Genomic DNA, 19,565 nt, shown 5'->3' on the forward strand with positions numbered 1-19,565 from the left:
AGTTAAGAAGTTTTCCTTTCTTTAATAACACATTTTCTTTGTCTATAAGGTGAAGATTGGCTTGTATGTGCCTCACGACCCCCATGTCTTCCAGCCAATCGAGTGGAAGTATTTAGTGTTGAACACAACTCGACTAGGATCTCAGGAGATGATGAAGGAACTGGAGAAACACGGCCGGGATATGAGGATGAAGGTATGGTTTTTTTATGCATTATAATACTTTCTAATAGCTTGAAAGCAGCTTTATTATATGTATATGTATATATATATATATATATATATATATATATATATATATATATATATATATATATATATATATATATATATATATATATATATATATATATTATTATGGTGGTTGAATATCAGAAAAGGTGATTATGAAAAGGGATCTAGAGAAATTACAATGCTATTGGTTGCTGTCTGCACGGTGGCTTGGTGGTTAGCACTGTTGCCTCACAGCAAGAAGGTTCCCGGTTCGACTCTCTGGCCAGCTGGGGGTCTTTCTGTGTGGAGTTTGCATGTTCTGGGTCTCTGGAAAGCCTTTAGAGACAACATTTGTTGTATTAGACGCTATACAAATAAAATTTACGGTAATTGAATTGAATGTTCTCCCCGTGCTTGTGTGGGTTCTTTCCGGGTACTCCAGCTTCCTCCCACAGTCCAAAAAAAATGCTAGTAGGTTAATTGGTGATTCTAAATTGCCTGTAGGTGTGAGTGTGAGTATGTCTGGTTGTGTGTATCTATGTGTCCCTGCGATGGACTGGTGACCTGTCCAGGGTGTAACCCCTGCCTCTCGCCTGTAATTGGCTGGGATAAACTCCAGCAGACCCCCGTGACCCTGCAAAGGATAAAGATGGATGGATGCTGTCTGCACAACTCCTTCCCAAAAGTTGCTCAAATAAACACAAGAAACGTCTGCTCCAAGTGGGATTAGCTCTCAGTAGGGGTGTAACAGTACACACCTCGGTTTTGAGGTCATGGTTTGGTACATTTTTGATCAAGTAAGGGAAAAAAACTAAATATAAAAATGGCCTATCTGCCTTGAAGAAGGCCTACATGGCAGAAACATGTTGGCATTTTTTAACTTTTACAAAGCCATGATTAAATAAAGGAGTTTTATATTTTTCTATTATATTTTCCTCCATATTCTTCTATCTTCTTGAGTGCCTCAGTTTTTCTAAATTGTTTTTCAATTTTTTTGATCCCCATGCCGAAGATCACCTGAAGTATACTCACACCCAGCAGCACTCCATGCATTTGTAGTTAGACTTGTAAAAATTGCTTTTTGTTTCATTTTCAACTTTTGCAAACAACGGTTTATACATTTTCTTAAAAAAATAAAATCCATACATACATACATACATACATACATACATACATACATACATACATACATACATACATACATACATACATACATACATACATACATACATACATACATACATACATACATACATACATACATACATACATACATACATACATACATACATACATACATACATACATACATACATACATACATACATACATACATACATACATACATACATACATACATGGGGCGGCAGTAGCTCAGGTGGTAGAGCGGGTCGTCCAATGATCGGAAGGTTGGCAGTTCGAATCCCGCTCTGTCCCAGTTTGCTGTCGTAGCGTCCTTGGGCAAGACACCTTACCCACCTTACCCACCTTGCCTCGTGTGAATGTGTATGAATGTGTATGAATGTTGGTGGTGGTCGGAGGCCGTTAGGCGCGATATGGCAGCCATGCTTCTGTCAGTCTGCCCCAGGGCAGCTGTGGCTACAAATTGTAGTTTACCACCACTGGTGAGAATGTGTATGAATGAATAATGATTTCTGTAAAGCGCTCTGGGTGCCTAGAAGGGCGCTATATAAATCCAAGTCATTATTATTATTATAAATACATACATACATACATACATACATACATACATACATACACACACACACATAAATAAATAGGAATAAAACATATAATACTGCTTAAATCTATTACCAAGTCCTCCAATAAATAAAATATTCTCAAATTAAACAAAATATAAATGTGTGTTTAAAACCTGTGTTCTCAACAACTGAGTATGGTGGCAGAACCGCCGCTATGAAAACACCAATGAGTTGTAGCTTTAGCCCGATCTGAATTACTGCCAACAGCCTGTTACAGTGGCAAAGGTAGCAGCGTTGACACGGTGCTGGTTTCTTTTTCAATTCAATTCAATTTTATTTACATAGCATCTATTACAACATAAGTTGTCTCCTTGTGACCAGAAAATGACCCCCGAGCAATTATTACATAAACATAACAACAATGGCAGGTAAAAACTCCCCTAGTGGGAGAAAACCTATGATCCAGGACCTGGATCATAAGGGGGGGATCCTCCTGCCGGAGGCCAGACTGGACAGAGCAGGAAAAGAGAGAACAGACAGAGAGAAAGGAGAAAGGGGAGACACTTTACTCCGCCGTTTCAAATGCGTTATGAGGTTTGACGTGTTGCCAGAAACATGTCCGGTTGCTGGTGAACAACGTCGGCACACGGCTCTCGTCTTATCTACTTGTCTTTGTCCGTTGTTGCTTTTAACCGGGAAACCGAAGTGTTCCCAAACAGGAGACCTCAAAGATAAGGAAGGGTCTTCAAGCTCCGGCTTCTTGTTTGCATCAACCATGACGGCTGCTAGCGGATAGAAAAAACGACAAAATTACAGTCCCCCACTTAAGATGTCCGTGTGGGAACTGGGATTTGAAGTAAACTCCGTGCACAAAACCAGCCTGTTACCTAGCTACTGTTAATTGGTGCACGTCTGCACCGTACCGACGGCCCTGTACCCAAACCGCTCAGTACCAACGAGTGTAACGTTACACCCCTAGGACTCAGTAAAGGCGTTAGCACAACTTGACCTGTGAGAACTTGTGACAGTGCCGATACTATCTTCCCCAACACCTAGCAGCGACAAACAAACTTACCTGCATGGTCCCAGACAAGGAAATCCAAACAGGCCACACCCACTCCCTTAAATGAACTTCCTTTTCCTGTATTTCCTCCTCAAAAGCCTGATTGACCTCACTGAACCCCCCTTCATTATCTAATCTTCATAACTGACTCCTATTTTTTCATCTTGGGCCCCACTACATAGCTTAATTTCTTTCACTATTTTTCTCCAACTCTGTTCCCCCAATAATGTGACTACTTATGTAGCTATGAAACCTCTGCATAACACAAGAAGAATGAAGGAAAATGTATTTTTTTTCTTAGTAAGGAAGTGGTGTACTTATATCTAAAATGTATATTATAATTTACTGTTAACATCAGATATAAGATAATACCAAATGTTTAAAAACTCATTCAGTGTTGACTACTATTGCAATAGTTGGCATTTTGTTTTTATTTTGCTTTAGTCATATATTAAGTCATACATTAATTGTTAAGGACAGTGCTTGGTTACAAAAATTTCAATGAATAAAAAGTCACCCTTTAAAAGTAATTGTTCATTGAAGTAAGACTATAATTTGGTCGGCTTTAAATTGCTGCAGTTCTATTAAGAGAAAGAGTAAATGCAGTTTGCAGTCTGGAGAGCCCACTCTCCCCACTCAAACCTCAATAATTCATTCAGAATGGTCAAAAATGTACATTGAAGAGTCAAAATGGAGTACTTGACTCAAGAGGGTAAAAACAGTTCTCTCAGAGATGTCATAGTAACTCAGAGTCACGGAATTGACCTTTTAAAGAGGTTTGTTTTTAACAACATGAGAAAACTCCTAAAAAAGTCTCTCTGATCAAGTGTATGTTTTTTTTCTCCTGGACCATGCTTGGGGAGGTTGTGTGTTTCCGTGGCTCAGGCTGGTTTGTGTATAGTGATACTGCACCACATGTCATCAGGATATGTAGGTCAGTGGATTTGCAGCTCTCACACACGATGTACGTGAAAACTCAAGCAGATACACCCATAATCTGTTTGGCTTTGGTCTGCGAGACTTTGGCAATATATCTACTTCTCTACAGCCGTGATTCCCAACCCCCGGTCCCCGGACCGGTACCGGGCCGTAGAGCCGTTACTACTGGGCCGTGAAATGGCTTGTGTTACGATCATAATTAGGGCTGCAACGATTCGTCGACGTTGTCGACAAAAATCGATAATCAAAATTGTCGACAATTGTCGCCAGACATTTTTTTCCCATTGGAGTGAGGCATCTCATTTCACTTCACCTCATACAATCTCTGCCGAGAGCCGCGTAGCACGACAGCTCAGCGCAGCTTTTTTTTTTTTTTTTTTGCGTCTCAGCGCAGCTGCGGGTAACAAAACTTCAAAAGTTCGGGAGCGTTTTAGCCTGGATACCGCGAATAAAGCAGATTTATGGCTTACAGTTTAAGATTAAGATTCCCAGAATATTCTAATTTGAGATAGGATATTTGAGTTTTCTTAAACTGAAAGCCATGATCAGCAATATTAAAATAATAAAAGGCTTGTAATATTTCAGTTGATTTGTAATAAATCCAGAATGTATGACATTTTTGCATTACAGAAAATAAAGGACTTTATCACAATATTCTAATTTAGAGATAGACAGTCTTGTATACATAATTTATTCAATTTGAGGTGTAACCTGTGAAAAAGAAGGAAGTGTTTGCAATTTGTTTGGAAGGAAAATTGTGTTTTACTTGTGCTAAGTCCCTCTTAGATCATGTAACATTTCAGTTTCCATTTATCCTGTTCAGTGTTGCATTGGGAGGGAGCCTAGCCCAGCTTTTAGCTTTTATTGTTATAGTATATCCGGCCAGCCTAAAATGCATATTCTTGAACTTAGATCATTCAAGGAAAACCTATGCAGACACAAGGAGAATCCCTGAACTGGGAACCTCGCTGAGAGGTAGCAGACCAAAGCACGACACCCCCGTGACAACCTGCACTTTGAAAAATAAATAAATAAAAGCACATGCAACATTAAAGTGTAGGAGGACAGCAGAGTTTTAAAAACATGCGCACACACACACACACACACACACACACACACACACACACACACACACACACAATGTGACCAGCTATAAGCTACTTCCTGGCTTTTCTATTCACGCTCATCCTGTTGTTGTCATCTCCCACTGAGATCTTAATGATAGCCTCAAGCTGCTTCTTAAAAAAACACCACTGATTTGTAGCCTCAGAATAAAACATTTAAACCAGGGGTTCTTAACCTTTCTGACCTTGGGGCCCAATTTTTTCAGTACAGAGTGGCCCGAAGCCCGTTAAATATTAACACTGTATAGCAGCGAAGGTCCAGAACATCATAATAATATATATATATATATATATATATATATATATATATATATATATATATATATATATATATATATATATATATATATATATATATATATATATATATATATACAAGTAGCATCATAGTTGTATCAACATCTGCATCTGACTGTTATATTAAAAAAGTACATATTTGCCCATTAACATGTTTAACTTCAATTACACATTTTTTTTCTCTTAAAAATAAAATAAATAAATAAATAAGATTTTATTTTATTTTTCAAATGCTATCTTATTTTATTTCTTTACCAGCAGTTTGAATTTCCCCTTTTCTTTGTTAATTGTCTCAACACATTTTTATAATAAATTAATATAAACACATCTTAGCAATTTAAAAGTTTTGCAGTTTTTCTTTCTTCCCCTTAATCTTATGCCCTCACTTTCTGTCGTTCAGTGAGAGAACTGAGCTCTAATTTCTCCTGCCAGGACTTTAAATCTGGGCTGGATGGTGTCAGGTTCTCATATGCATGTGAAGGTGCTCATTGATGAACCTGGAACGATATTTAGTTTTAATTATGTTCAAACATGTTTAAGATGGTTAGCTTATTTTCTGTGACTTCAGTTCAGACTTGAGTGGATATGTTTGATGAAAAACTTTGTGTTTTGTTTCAGTGGCGTTTCACTTTCGCACTTTGAACGCCACGGTCTCTGAACGTATGAGACACTGGTTTTGTCCCAGTGGGAAGACTGAACCAGGATGAATCTGTCCATTCCGGGTTGAACTTCCCTTTCCACCTGTTAGGCTTCTCATCTCTGTAAGAGTCAAGCTAATTACTTACTAAGTAACTTACTAAGTTTTATTTACATTAATAAGTTGTCAGGACTGCGCGTGTCGGATTTCATCCGAGCCTGATCAGCTGAGACGGCCGGGCAGAACCCGCAGCTCTCTGGCCGCTGCAGCAGAGTCACTTTCCGATGCTTTTGCGAGCCCGAACAACAGTCCAGTCCAGCAGACACATCTACTTGTACAATCCTTCAGCAGTAACGATGGAGCCCACCGCCCGAGCGGCACCGACCTCCCCGGCTGCGCGGACGAGTCAGGATAAATGATCACGCCGCGCTCGCTCGCTCTGGGCGCAGACCCAAGTAATCGATCCCTAATCCTGGCGGATCTAAACCTACTCTGTGCAAAATGAAGGATTTTCTCTATAAATACACACCATTTCTCTTACTATTACACCTAGAGCTAGCTGAGGGTCTTCTTCTCCTCATTTGGTCGGGAGTTGCTATGCAGTCCCGCGGCCCCCGCGGCCCCCGCGGCCCCCGCGGCCCACACGTACAAAACTGAATTTTTTTCGCGGCCCACTAGATGGCGCTCGCGGCCCAAGTGTGGGCCGCGGCCCAAGTGTGGGCCGCGGCCCTATGGTTAAGAATCACTGAACTAATGTGTTTCAAACCAACATAGTTCACAAACAGACAAACACAGTTTTTACAGGAGTGCCAGTGGTTCACAAATCAGCAGTTTACACCAATTTATAAACTCCAAACGTCAGCCCTCATGGATGGAAGGTGAGTCTTCCAGAACCAGGAAGACCAGTTGCTCTAAGAATTCCCCTGACCTAGAAGAGAAGTCTGAAAGCATTAGCATTCATTTAGATTGTAGTACATGCAAGTATTCCTTTTTGTTGTTCTTTTGAACGTTATTACATCATTCTGTAGAGAGATATAGATAGACAGTTAGAGAGATGCTGGTAAAGAAAAGTGTTTATATGTGTTCAGGCTGCACACGGGGACCATACACTCCTTGCTTGAGTGTAGAGGTTGAATCTCAGAGTGCAGGATGTGACTACACTCAGCAGTTTCCTGTCCCTGCCTGATGACAGGCTGCTCAGAGAGGGACTGCAGGGGCGGCATTTTCATATTATACTGTCAGATAGAGATAGTATGAAATAATGTATGCATTCATCAATCACTTTAATATAGTTTCATTTAATAAAAAGAATGATAATAATTGATGTATTACAGATCCTAAAAACATCCAGTGCCCAGTCGCCTATCAAGGAACGCAGCCGGGGGAAGTCCTTATCACCACGGCGACACCATGGCAGCTCCCAGCAGCGGTTCACTCACTGCAGAGACAAATCGTAAGTGCTGTGTGCTTTTGGCCTGGAAGGTGGAAGCAGGTGGTGTGTGTATAGAGGGATGTATGACGTCACAGATGCAACTTCACAGCGGGTTTCGCCCACTGAGTGTCAGAAAGACTGAGTGTCAGAAAGACTGAGTGTCAGAAAGACTGAGTGGCAGCGTAAACTTTCAGTTTGAGCAACTGGAAAACATCTAAAATGGGAAAGAGCTGTTGTGCGATCGACTGTACTCATAGATTTAGCAAGAAATCTGAGTTATCGTTTTACAGACTGCCGAAAAATAATCTTAAGAGAGACAAATGGATCGCTGCAATTCACAGAAACAACTGGATTCCAGACACCGAAACGTGGATTTGTGGTTCCCATTTTGTATCAGGTAATGTTGGATTTTTGGGTAGCTAATGTTAAACGGTCAAATCATAAAGTTCTGTGTCCTCATCACTTTAATTTCTACAACAAATCCTGCCTTGAAGTCGGACCAAGCGTCAAGACTTTTTTAAGCCTTCAAGCTTCGTGTATTTCCCCGGCGTAGAAATTAAGTACATATAAATATCAGGAAACTGGATTCATGTCCAAATATGGTTGCTGTACGGGTCACTGTCAAGTCCAACTGCCTTTAATTTCCAATTTTCCACAGTTTCTCCTACTAGTTGCAGCTGTCTTTGCCACTCAGTGTGAGTAAGGGGCTGGTCCAGTGGGAAGTGACGTCAATGCAGACCCTCTATTGCAGGGGTCACCAATCCTGGTCCTCGAGGGCCGGTGTCCTGCATATTTTACATGTTTCTCTGCTTCATTGCACCGTGATAAAAGTGACTGTGTCGTTAAGAGGATTGTGCAGACCTCAATGACAAGCTGATGACGATGATTAATTAGAATCAGGTGTGTTAAAGCAGAGAAACATCTAAAACATGCAGGACACCGGCCCTCGAGGACCAGGATTGGTGACCCCTGCTCTATTGTATAATTCTTTCGCAGACTGTTTTTGTTTTAGCGACTTATAACACTCTTTAACTACAGAAGGATTTCAAACTTCACAGTGAATCCGCCGACCTGTCAGCTTTAAAATGGTGTTATAGTCTCTGTCCTCTACTTCCTTCTGTATCCTCTGTTCCCCCCCCCACTCACACACACACACACACACACACCCCTCCCCCTCCCGTGACTCTTTGCAGGTCAAGGACAGTTCAGACTTCCCTTTATGTTTGTGTGTGTCGCTTTAAGATATGCCTCTAAAGAATAGATGTTATTTGAGGTCAGCATCAGAACTGTCCTTGTTGTTCTGTGCATCTGACACAAGATGTTAGGGCCCCCCCTCACACACACACACACACACACACACACACACACACACACACACACACACACACAAACACACACACACACACACACTGGCAGGATGTCTATCCTGTCTGTGTGTGCTGTCAGCTGTGTGGCGGGACGTAATACAATCTGACTGGAATAACAGCTGCAGCCCAGCAGTAGAGCTGGGTCTACACACACACACACACACACACACACACACACACACACACACACACACACACACACACACACACACACACACACACACAAGCAAAAAAACAACACTGAAAGCTCGTTAGACTCTGTTCATGTTGACATCTGCTGTGGCTCCGTGATGAGCTTTTATATATGGACATAAAACGTGGAAGTTTCTAAAAAAATTGTGTTTTGTAGTTTTTTGTTTTTTTTTCATTTATTTAAATTAAATCATCAATAATACAATTTAACTTAGTCAGTAGATCAGTTCAGATAAGATTCACATTTTTAATTTTTAATTTTTAAATCATTAAGCTGTAAGCTGTGTGACTTTACCTATGTGATTTTTAAGGGATGACGTCTTGACCAGAAACACAATCACACCCATTCAGGGTTTCACTGACATTCATTTGTAGTTTAAATTAAAATGTGATACAATTTACCATAGTTTACGCTTCATTTAAAAAGTGTTCAGGTAAAATGTTCTCAAAAAATATGCAAAAAATTGTAAACTTGTTTTTATACAGCGAAGAATCATTTTTAAACACCGATCCAAGTGTGTAGTCAGTGGGACTCCTGACCTCCATGACCAGTTCACATATTTTATAATGTCAAAGATCCTGTTAGTAGTTTTGCTGGTCTGTTCATCTCAGGGGAAAAAACAACTTCCTTTTGATTTAAGTGATATGTCACATATCATATCATAATGTGAAAATGTTGCATTGTTTCTTTATATTTGCAGCATCAATTGGCTTTTGTTTCCTTCAGTGTTCTACTAAACCTAAGTCTCAGTTCAGCAGGAACCTCCAGAACAGAACATGAACATGTTAAATCACTGGAATGTGACTCTTACAAAGCAATTACTGCGATCAACAGAGCTCTTCCTCACTTAATGATATGTTGCCACTTCAGGCTGAAGAAGAACAGCTATGTGATTATCTGCTGCTGGTTCAACATCTTCAACAGAGGGTTATTTATTCAGCGTCTGTGAGATGTTTCAAATACTACCCAGAGTTACCACATTTAATAATGATGATATGCAGTACTGGAGTTGAGGGGGGATGAGGGGGGATGGCATCCCCCCTGAAATAAAAACGGTCCAAATCATCCCCCTGTAAAACTGCCATCCCCCCTTTCCATCCCTTATGTCATTTCATCAATGAATGTGGTTTTACTGCTATTTCAACATTCAGAGTCATCACCAGAAAAATAACTTATTTGATCATTTTCACCTGTTTCAAGTAAATTTTCACTTGAAATAAGTAGAAAAATCTGCCAGTGGGACAAGATTTATCTTCTCATTACAAGCAAAAAAATCTTGTTCTACTGGCAGATTTTTCTACTTATTTCAAGTGAAAATCTACTTGAAACAGGTGGAAATTGTTTTTTCCAGTGATGAGTCTTGTTTTAAGTGTAATGAGATTTTTTTACTAAAATAAGACATTTTAACTAGAAATAAGTATAAATAAATAAATAAATATAAACAAATATTCTTGTTAAGATTGTGAGTTTTTGCAGTGATCCATTTTACTTATCCGGTGAAGGACAGTCATATTGATAAGTTCAGAAAAGTTTTTTATTGTTGTCCCAGTGGATATTTAAAGCTTACAGAAGGCTGCATTTAACTGCTGCTATGTCATTCCTGCAGTATTTCTGCAGGTGTTTTGGTCACTGCTATTATTTGTAATATATTATATTATTTGTAATCAGCACAAATTATCTGTCCCCATATGATAAAATCCACCATCCCCCCTGATTTCTTATTACAACTCGAGTACTGATGATATGATATGATAGATAATAAAAAGCAAGTGTGTGTGTGAATGTTCTGTTTTTCCTGCTCAGGCCGGCGGCGGTGGACAGGAAACCTGCAGAGCTCAGCACTCTCGGTGACGGCTACCAGATCCGCGTGTGACTCCGTCCCTCACCTCCCGGTCTCGGTGATGGCTACCAGGTCTCGGTGATGGCTACCAGATTCTCCGTCCCTCACCTCCAGGTCTTCTGAAGCCACACAGAGAACTCAGCAAGCCCCTCCAAGGGTTCTGGTCCGCCACCAGCATTTACGTCAGCTGAGTTTCTGCATCTGCAGCATCACAGCTGGAACTGTCACCCATGAGGTGAAAGGCAAACATCCAAATATATTACACAAGGATAAACTTAACATTTTAGTTTACACACCACATGGAAGGTGACTCAAGTTTACTCGTTTTGGTAGCAGTTCATTCATCTACCTATTTTTGAATTTTACACAAACACCTCTTAGTTTTGTATCTGAAGTGCTTTTGTCAGAAACATTGCAGCATTTATTTCAGTGGAGACAATTTGTCCTGTCAGAAAAGTCCCAACAAAAACATGCTAGGTTTTCAATTTGTGGAATCTTTTTAAACGTTACCATGTACCACATCTGTTGCACAGTGTTTTTATTCCACCCTCCATCTTTTGTCAGCGATATAAGTGGTGAGGATTTCAAATATTTTGAAGATTTGGTTGTCAGTTTTCCAATGTGGCGGTGCACAAGATTAACGCCAAGCAAAGCTCATCAGCGTAGAAGTCATTACAACTACAGCTGGATTTTTAAGCCCTGACAGCTGACAGTGATATAAGTCACATATTACTCCAACTTTATACTCAATATTACCTTATCTATATCACTGGAGAGCATGTTTGATAAAATATGCAGAGAAATAAATGATGCAGTCATTAGACATAAAAACAGGATGTAAAAAAGCAAGAGGATGAGGAAAGAAGTGAGACGTTGTACAAAGAGAGAACAAAATGAGAATTGTGGCTATATCCCTGATCCCCCCACACTCATTCACCCGTATATCCCGTCTTGTTCTTTTCCTTGGACTGATTTTACCATTTAACTGGACTGTTTGCTGGTTTGGAGCATTCAGTTCCACTTAAGAAACGACTTCAGCAAGGATATTGGATCATCTGTCTGGGAATCTGGGAAGACTTATAAGGCCTTTTCCACGCAATTTGAAGTCAATTATTCTACAGTAGGAGTGAAAAGGTCTACATGGCAAACTCCCCACTCTTCAGTTGGGTAAATGTTAAACCACAGGACAAATGACACCAAAGAGGAGGTTATTGTCATAATAAGAAGCACAATATTTTTGGCAAAAAGCATCAGTACAAACCCCTCATACTAACTGAGTGGATGTGTGATGATACTTCTGGCACTGTTTATTTGAATATCTGTTTATCAGATTTATCAATACCAGTGGGAGTTTAGTTGACATGTGTGAACAGCTGAGCGTACCAAAGCTCAACAAGCTCTCAGACTCCAAACCCCTGACGAGCGAAGGGGGGGATGTAATCGTCACTGAGCAGGAGCAAGACAGGCAGTCTCCTCATATACAGAAATACAATAATACACACAACTTACTGCATGTTTGAAGTTTTTCAATGCAATTTAGTTTATTTGTGTCTTAGAAATTCATGACAAAAGGGCTCTCTGGTCACTTTACACACAAATTAAACAAGTTAAATGCAAGTCCATTCGAATAAGGTTCGATGTAAAAATGAATGCAGTTATATTCAGATAAGTATATTCATTATAATACTTTTGAATAAAAATTCATTACAATTAATTAAAATCATATCCATATAATGGCAATTCTTAAAAAGCAGCTGAGTTGCATCAAATCTTTGCTTTGATTCAGTGTCCTGTTCTGACCGATACATGCTGCTCTGTGACGGTGGACCAGAAAAATACATCCTTCTAGCAGGAAGAGACTCCAGCAGTGGGACAGGCAGGGTGGGCCTGCTGAGATGGGTGGGTGCTGGCTGGGTGCTGGCTGGGGACAGAGGTGCCACATACACAAAAACCCCAAGGAGAAAGAGACAGAGAAATACAACATTGATGATGACGATAATGATAAGGAGAGTGAAGAGAGCAAAGGTTCGTAGTGTTCATGTCCTGTCTTAAGCTTGGAAATAAAAACTCTATGCACATTTTGATTGAAATTTTAAATTCAATTAAGATTAAAAAAAAAAAAGTGTTAAACCCCAGACTGGACAGGGCTGGAGCTAGAAGAAGAAATTAAATTTACCGTATTGGCCCGAATATAAGACGGTGTTTTTTGCATTGAAATAAGACTGAAAAAGTGGGGGTCGTCTTACATTCGGGGTCTAGACGTTACACCCATTCACAACGCTAGATGGCGCCAGATATCTTTAAAGCGGATGCTGAACTTAACTCCCCAGGCCAAAGGAACACCTGGCACCAAGAAGAAAAATAAAAACAGCGCTAAAAAAGAAAAGAGAAGAAAATAAAAGAAGATATAACAGAAAATGGAGAAACGTTGCGACAATCTGGAGAAAAGCTGGTTGAAGATCGGCCAGTTATGATGCAAACTTCAAGATGATGATTTGAATGAGGCAAATAACAGGCTTTTTCTCTCGAATATATTGTTATAATCATTTGTTTCAGATGTACTGTAATTAATTTCTGTATAAAAATTGAATTTGGTGTTCAAAAAGACTTTTCTAACTTGAGTCTTGAAAAAGAGGGGGTCGTCTTATAATCAGGGTCGTCTTATATTCGGGCCATTACGGTAGTTAGTAATCATTATCTGGACACCCAAGTCTTTTATGCTGCTTAAAAAAAAATCACGTAAGACTGGAGGAATGACAATTGCCTGGTTTCAGGATGTTTAAGAACAAGACAGCTGGCTTACATATACATCACTTTAACTCTATTGTTGCTGATTTATATTTTTCATCTGAAGGTATAGATGAAAACATTTTATTTCCTAAATGAATCAAAGCAAGAAAATTGTCTTATCTGTCATATCTGCTCAGTTTAAGTTATTATATTCTGCATTTCTGGCTTTGAGGAGTGTTCCCATCCTCATACGATCATGAAGCATCTTATCATTATTATTATTATTATTATTATTATTAGATCAAATTATTTGAGTACTGATCCCATACCAATGTTGTTTTTTATTTTTAAAGAAAAAAAGTTTTTTTAAATGAACATCAAATATTGAATATCTATTTAATAAAGAAAACCCAGGTATTAACCTCAAAGTACAGCCACAAATATGTGAAAAAAGAAGGCATATAAATGTAGATGTTTGAACACATTAGGGATCAAAAGTTAAACCATAAAGCTGATCACCTGCTCTCCTTTAGCTCACACCAAATGTTCAGTCAGTGTTTCACTGTTTAGAGAAGGAAGCTTCAGGAATAGAAAGAAACTGCATTGTGGCTCCAGATGTTCAATTACACAGTAATATATATATAGTAATACATCCTACAGTTTTCTCTGGATTTCTGACTTTCTTTTGGGAATTTCTCTAATTTCTGGAAAGTCAACTCCAGGTAACGCTAGTGCATTTCATCACTCTTTCCCTCTGGCTCTTTCATGTGATGTCTCCTTAAATGCTTGTAAGGTTGCTTGCATTGTTTTCATCAAAACTGCAGCTTTGCATAAAATAACAGCATTTTGCCAGTGTAAAGCTAATGGTAGTTATCCCACTCTACCCATCAACTTGTGCATCACTGCTTCTCCACCTGGCAACTCAAGACAGGAAGCTGCAAGGTATTAAACTCGCCTTGCCTAATGGTGCACAACTTCCTGTGTTGGCTTTTAGAGCAATAAAGAAAATTGGACTTCTATACGTAAAAAAAAAGATGGTGAATTGAAGTAAATACTAAATTTTAAGCAAGTATTTCTGATTCTGGTAGTGGAGCAGCACTACATTTTTTTTAATGTTTGGACCAACACAGACTGGAGACAGAGATTTAACTGTCTGATCTGTCACACTTTGTGAGCAAACTTACCAATGTTGTGGAGTTTGGTTGTGTTGTGTGCTGATGCTTGATATTTGTCAACACACAGAAAAGCACAAAGCTACTTTTTTATACAGTTGTGAATCTGTTTCACACTTATTTGCTATCGTCAAAACAATCATGCATTTTCTGACTAAAGATGCAGCAAATCATGTATATCCATCCATCCAATAACTTCTGCTTATCTGAGCTTGGGTGGCGGCAGCAGCAGCAGCCTAAACAAAGAGGTCCAGAACTCCCTCTCCCTCCTACGGAAGAGTATCTGGGCCAGGCAGGAGAAAAATCAAAATAATATTTTAGAGGAGGAAGATTTTTTTTTCATTATGCACTTCGAGAAAAAAGTCGAAATGTCGAGATTAATATTGAAGTACAATTTAGAGAAAAAAGTCGAAATGTTGAGGAAAAAAGTCGAAATGTCGAGATTAATGTTAAAACAATTTCGAGAAAAAAGTCGAAATGTTGAGGAAAAAAGTCGAAATGTCGAGATTAATGTTGAAGTACAATTTCGAGAAAAGAGTCCAAATGAAATTGTATTTCAACATTAATCTCGACATTTTTTGACTTTTTTCTCAACATTTCGACTTTTTTCTTGAAGTGCACAATAAAAAAAAATCTTCCCCTCTCAAATATTTTGTCTCCTGCATGGCCCAGATACTCTCCTCTTGCTCCTTGTTGGGAATACTTTAGTGTTCCCGAGCTGAGCCAGAACTTTGATCCCGGTAGCAGGTCCTGGGTGGATGGCTGAAGCCTCCACCTGCCTGGACATGCTGAAACATGTCAGTGTTCAGGACGTGAACTGACCTAAACTGTAACCTCTCAATGTGGAAGAGCAGCCACTACCACGAGTCCAAGTGGTGGAACTTCTCCCTTCTCTAAGGGAAAGTCCAGCAAACTGAGGAAACTCATTTCAGCCATTTGTATCTGCTATCTCATGGTTTCATGACCGTAGGTGAGGGCTGACCAGTAGCACCTTGTTTTTTGGTTCAACTCTGCATTACTGCAGGCACATGCCCCACTTCCATGTATGTGTATATTGCAGAATTATGCATTTGTATTTTTGAAACTTGAGCAAGTTTTAAGGGCCTATTTTTCCCATTATGCAGATGTGACCATGAGGATAAAAAACCCCTCTGGTTCTGGTTTTGCCAAACCTAACTTGTCACTGATGGATAGTGGAGTCAACAAAGCAGATACTCAATGTAACATCTTGGATGTGTTTAAATGTCAGTGTTTGAAAGTTCATCCCACAGAATATTTCCATTGCTTTTGTAAGAGCTTTGTCTTAGATTTGCTTTCTCAAGTTTGAGTTTGGTTCATTGATTGTACTTATTGAATTTGAATAAGGACTTTTTGTTAAAAAACATGAACATCTTATAGTTCTAGCAGGTGTTCCTGTTGAGGGCCTTTAACTTGTTTCCAAGTGCTCATACCTTGTTTTTCAGCCTCTGCTTTGCCTGAGGTTTATGTCCTGCAAACATTCACCAACTTCTGCTTCCCCATCCCATCATTAGTCAATACATTTGATCTACAGTCACACATTGCTCCATGCAGGACCACCCTAACTTTGAAAAGCACTGCTGTATTGAAAAATGCACTTGTTTCCAAATTCTATCTTTGATACAGGCACTTAATGAAATTGTAACATAATTCTATGATATATACATTTTGTAAGTTCTGTCATGTGGTCTCTATTGGAAAACTTTAGACCACCGTTTTATTAATGACTGATCAAGGAAAAACAAACAATACATATCAATAAATGTAACAGTCAAACCAAATGCAGAAGAGAATATCTAGAGTATTTTCAAAACTTTTTGGTGAACAGTGAAAAGGTCTCCATGAAAAGCTTCTAGTGCCTCAGCATTGCTGTTGAATATGATATATTTTATATGTGACTTTCTTTGGTTTATGTTTGGAAAAATGTCCAATGTGTGTTGAACAAAAACATGTTTTCTTGTACTGCAAGTTTTTTATTGTTTGGTTGAGTAGTTTTATTTCTTATTTGAAAGTGCTCTGAAATTCTGTAATAAAATATGCTTTGTTTCTTTTTTCTTTGCCTTTTTCTAAAAATGGTGCTATAAACAACCAAGGGAGAAACCGTTTCAGTGCAACACAGGGCATGATGAGGACAAAAGAAAATGTTCGTGTACAAATGAATCCCTAACGGTGTTGATCCTCGTTTAGGTTTAGAAAAGGTTGAAATGGCTCAAAATGGACTGATTGATGAAGCCTGACGAAACATGACTGAGTCCTGAGAATCATTGTTACTGTTGTTTTTGCAGTGCTTCTACATTAATACAGACGTCCCACATATGTGCTTTTGTATTCAGTAGGGATAAATATTGTTGGAGAAGATAAGGTAACTCTCCTACTGATACAGCATCAACTTTGCCACAGCAGCTGTTTTTAATCAAAAACTGTTCTTTTAATATATATATATACGTGAATAAATACATCTTTTTTTTAACGTGGAGTTCTTTCATTAGCCACATTTCGGGATGTAACATGAATGAGGTATTTGTGCTGAGTTTGAAAAAAGAAGTTACTGGAAAACAGAAATGCAAAGGATGTGCTTGAAAAACAACCCCACATCAGAAAAAACAAACTAAACTAAACCTTAGTGAATGATACCTTAGTGAATGATAATCATTCACCTTAGTGAATGATTACTTTGGCTTTCATTTTCTCCAAACTCCATGAACATAAGCTATTACATATTCTGACTGAAGACTGAAGATGTGTTGTGAAGACGAGGCTCAGGGTTGTCCAGGATCTTGATTTGCAGAGACTACAAGACAGTCCCCAAAACAGAGCCAGCCTTTTTTTTTTTTATCAGTTTGTTCAGTTTCGATACGTCTTCTTGGTTTAGAGGATTGAAAAGAAAAAAGGTGATGTAATGAGGATATAGTACAAAATCTGTCCATGAAAGACGAATTGACTACGTTTACATGCAGTCAAAATTCGGGTTAAGATAAATATTCCTGTTACTGAAACATTGGAATTAAAGCTGCAAGTAGTGATGAACGAGCCCTCGTGCGTGCAATTTTCACCAATGAAGGTCAAGGACTCAAAACTAAGTCCGATGACACCACCCATGGTTGGTGTTAGGATATTGGTCCAAGAGACTTTTTGGTGCGTCTTGACATGTACATGTGTAGCGAATTTCGTTTTTCTAGGTCATTCTGTGGCGACGGGCTCGATTGTATAATTGTATACATTTTCAAGGGGGCGCTGTTCAGCCATTAGGCCACGCCCATTAATGCAAACCATTGAATATCAAATTTTTCACCAGGCCTGGCTTGCGTGCAAAATTTGGTGACTTTTGAGGCACGTTTAGGGGGAAAAAGTCCCTCATTTCGTCAGAAGAAGGAAAAAAAAAAATTAATAATTCCTACGGATATAATAGGGCCTTCGCACTGTCAGTGCTCGGGCCCTAATAATCTGTTTCCATGCGTGAGCAAACAGGGTTATCCCTGTTTACATGGTAATTGGAATAATTTGGGAAATCTGGATCAAACCAGCGACACACGGAGAAACGTCATGACGCAATTCCCGTCATTTCCGCTTCTTCTTCCTGCATCCAAATCCAAAACAACAACAATAACAGCAGCACGACGGATAATCGGACCCGTTGGTACCGTTTTGTTTCTTGTCCCTGTAGTTCGCCTTTTTCAGCGTCTTCCAGCGGTGCTTGATCTGGTCTGGCGTTCCTACAAATCCTGCTTCACACAACTTTTGGCTCACCTTTTTTGTAAATCTTCTATCCCGGTACTTTCTACCGTCTACAAATGCAGAAATGTTCATATCCTTCATTACATTTATGAAGTGATTAGTCTCCTCCTGGTCTTGGTTTCTCCGTGTTTATAAGAACTTCCTGGACTCAAAAGACCAGGATTCCTTGCGAAAAGAACATGCGCAGAAAACAAATTCCTGTTCCGTTTGATGGGGATATTCTGTTAGGTGTTTACATGACCAAATATTCAGGTTTTAAAAGGAGTAACCCAGGGGTCATATTCAGGTTTTTAAAAACCGGAATATGAGCAAATTCCGGTTATTCAAAGGGGTTATTGGTGTTTACATGGCCGTGCAAAACCGGGTCATTGCTAATATTCTAGTTAGAAAAGGGTTATTGACTGCATGTAAACGCAGTCAGTGTTTATGAGTAAAGAAGACAAAAGACTTTCACTTTGTGAACAAAAATCACTGAAATGTTTTAGTACTGTGCTCTTCAAGGAAAGAGTGGAGGGATTTGCATTTTTCACCTTCTATCATTAAAAAGGGATTTCAACTCATAAAAGGTAAGGGAGCCAGTACTACCTGGACAAAGGTGAGCTTCAGTCCGTCAGACAGAACTGCAGCAAAAACTGACTTCATAGAAAGATATTATTTTGACAAAAACAAGTATGAGAAACTCTGTCAGCGTTAAGAGGTCAGGTCATTGTCTGGGCTCCACGCAGGTACCGTCACGCAGAAATAAAAGATGAAAACTACATTCCAGAGTGTCACCAGCAACAAAGTCAAGAGGTACGGTCTTGGATCTTTGGGCTTGTATCAATTTATTTGGTAAACATCATTTATACTTTTACGACGGAGTATTAGGGCCAAACTAAGACAAAAAAAAAAATTGAAAATTACGAGAATAAAGTCATAATATTGCAAGAATAAAGTCGTAATATTTTGAGAATAAAGTTGTAATTTATGAGAATAAAGTCGTAATTTATGAGAACTCTAACAGGAAGAGCACATATGTCTCTTGTGGAAGAGGAGCTGTCTGGTATAGTATAGTGTCACGGCTCACACAGGACAGAGAACCCAAATGCACAACACCAGGCAGAAT

The 19,565-nt window shown here is 39.1% G+C and overlaps 1 protein-coding gene across 1 annotated transcript in view; it reads left to right on the forward strand.

Moving 5' to 3' along the window:
• Positions 1-14,929, forward strand: part of vash2 (vasohibin 2) — a 33,596-nt gene extending 18,667 nt beyond the window's left edge. The window contains exons 7-9 of the mRNA XM_061746483.1: positions 50-193; positions 7,308-7,426; positions 10,769-14,929. Of these exons, the coding sequence (XP_061602467.1) occupies positions 50-193; positions 7,308-7,426; positions 10,769-10,838 (333 nt within the window). The 3' untranslated portion in view covers positions 10,839-14,929. The remainder of the gene's footprint in view (positions 1-49; positions 194-7,307; positions 7,427-10,768) is intronic.
• The last annotated feature ends 4,636 nt before the right edge of the window (positions 14,930-19,565 follow it).

Source organism: Cololabis saira, chromosome 18 (genome assembly GCF_033807715.1).
Source record: "Cololabis saira isolate AMF1-May2022 chromosome 18, fColSai1.1, whole genome shotgun sequence".
Lineage (NCBI taxonomy): Eukaryota > Metazoa > Chordata > Actinopteri > Beloniformes > Belonidae > Cololabis > Cololabis saira.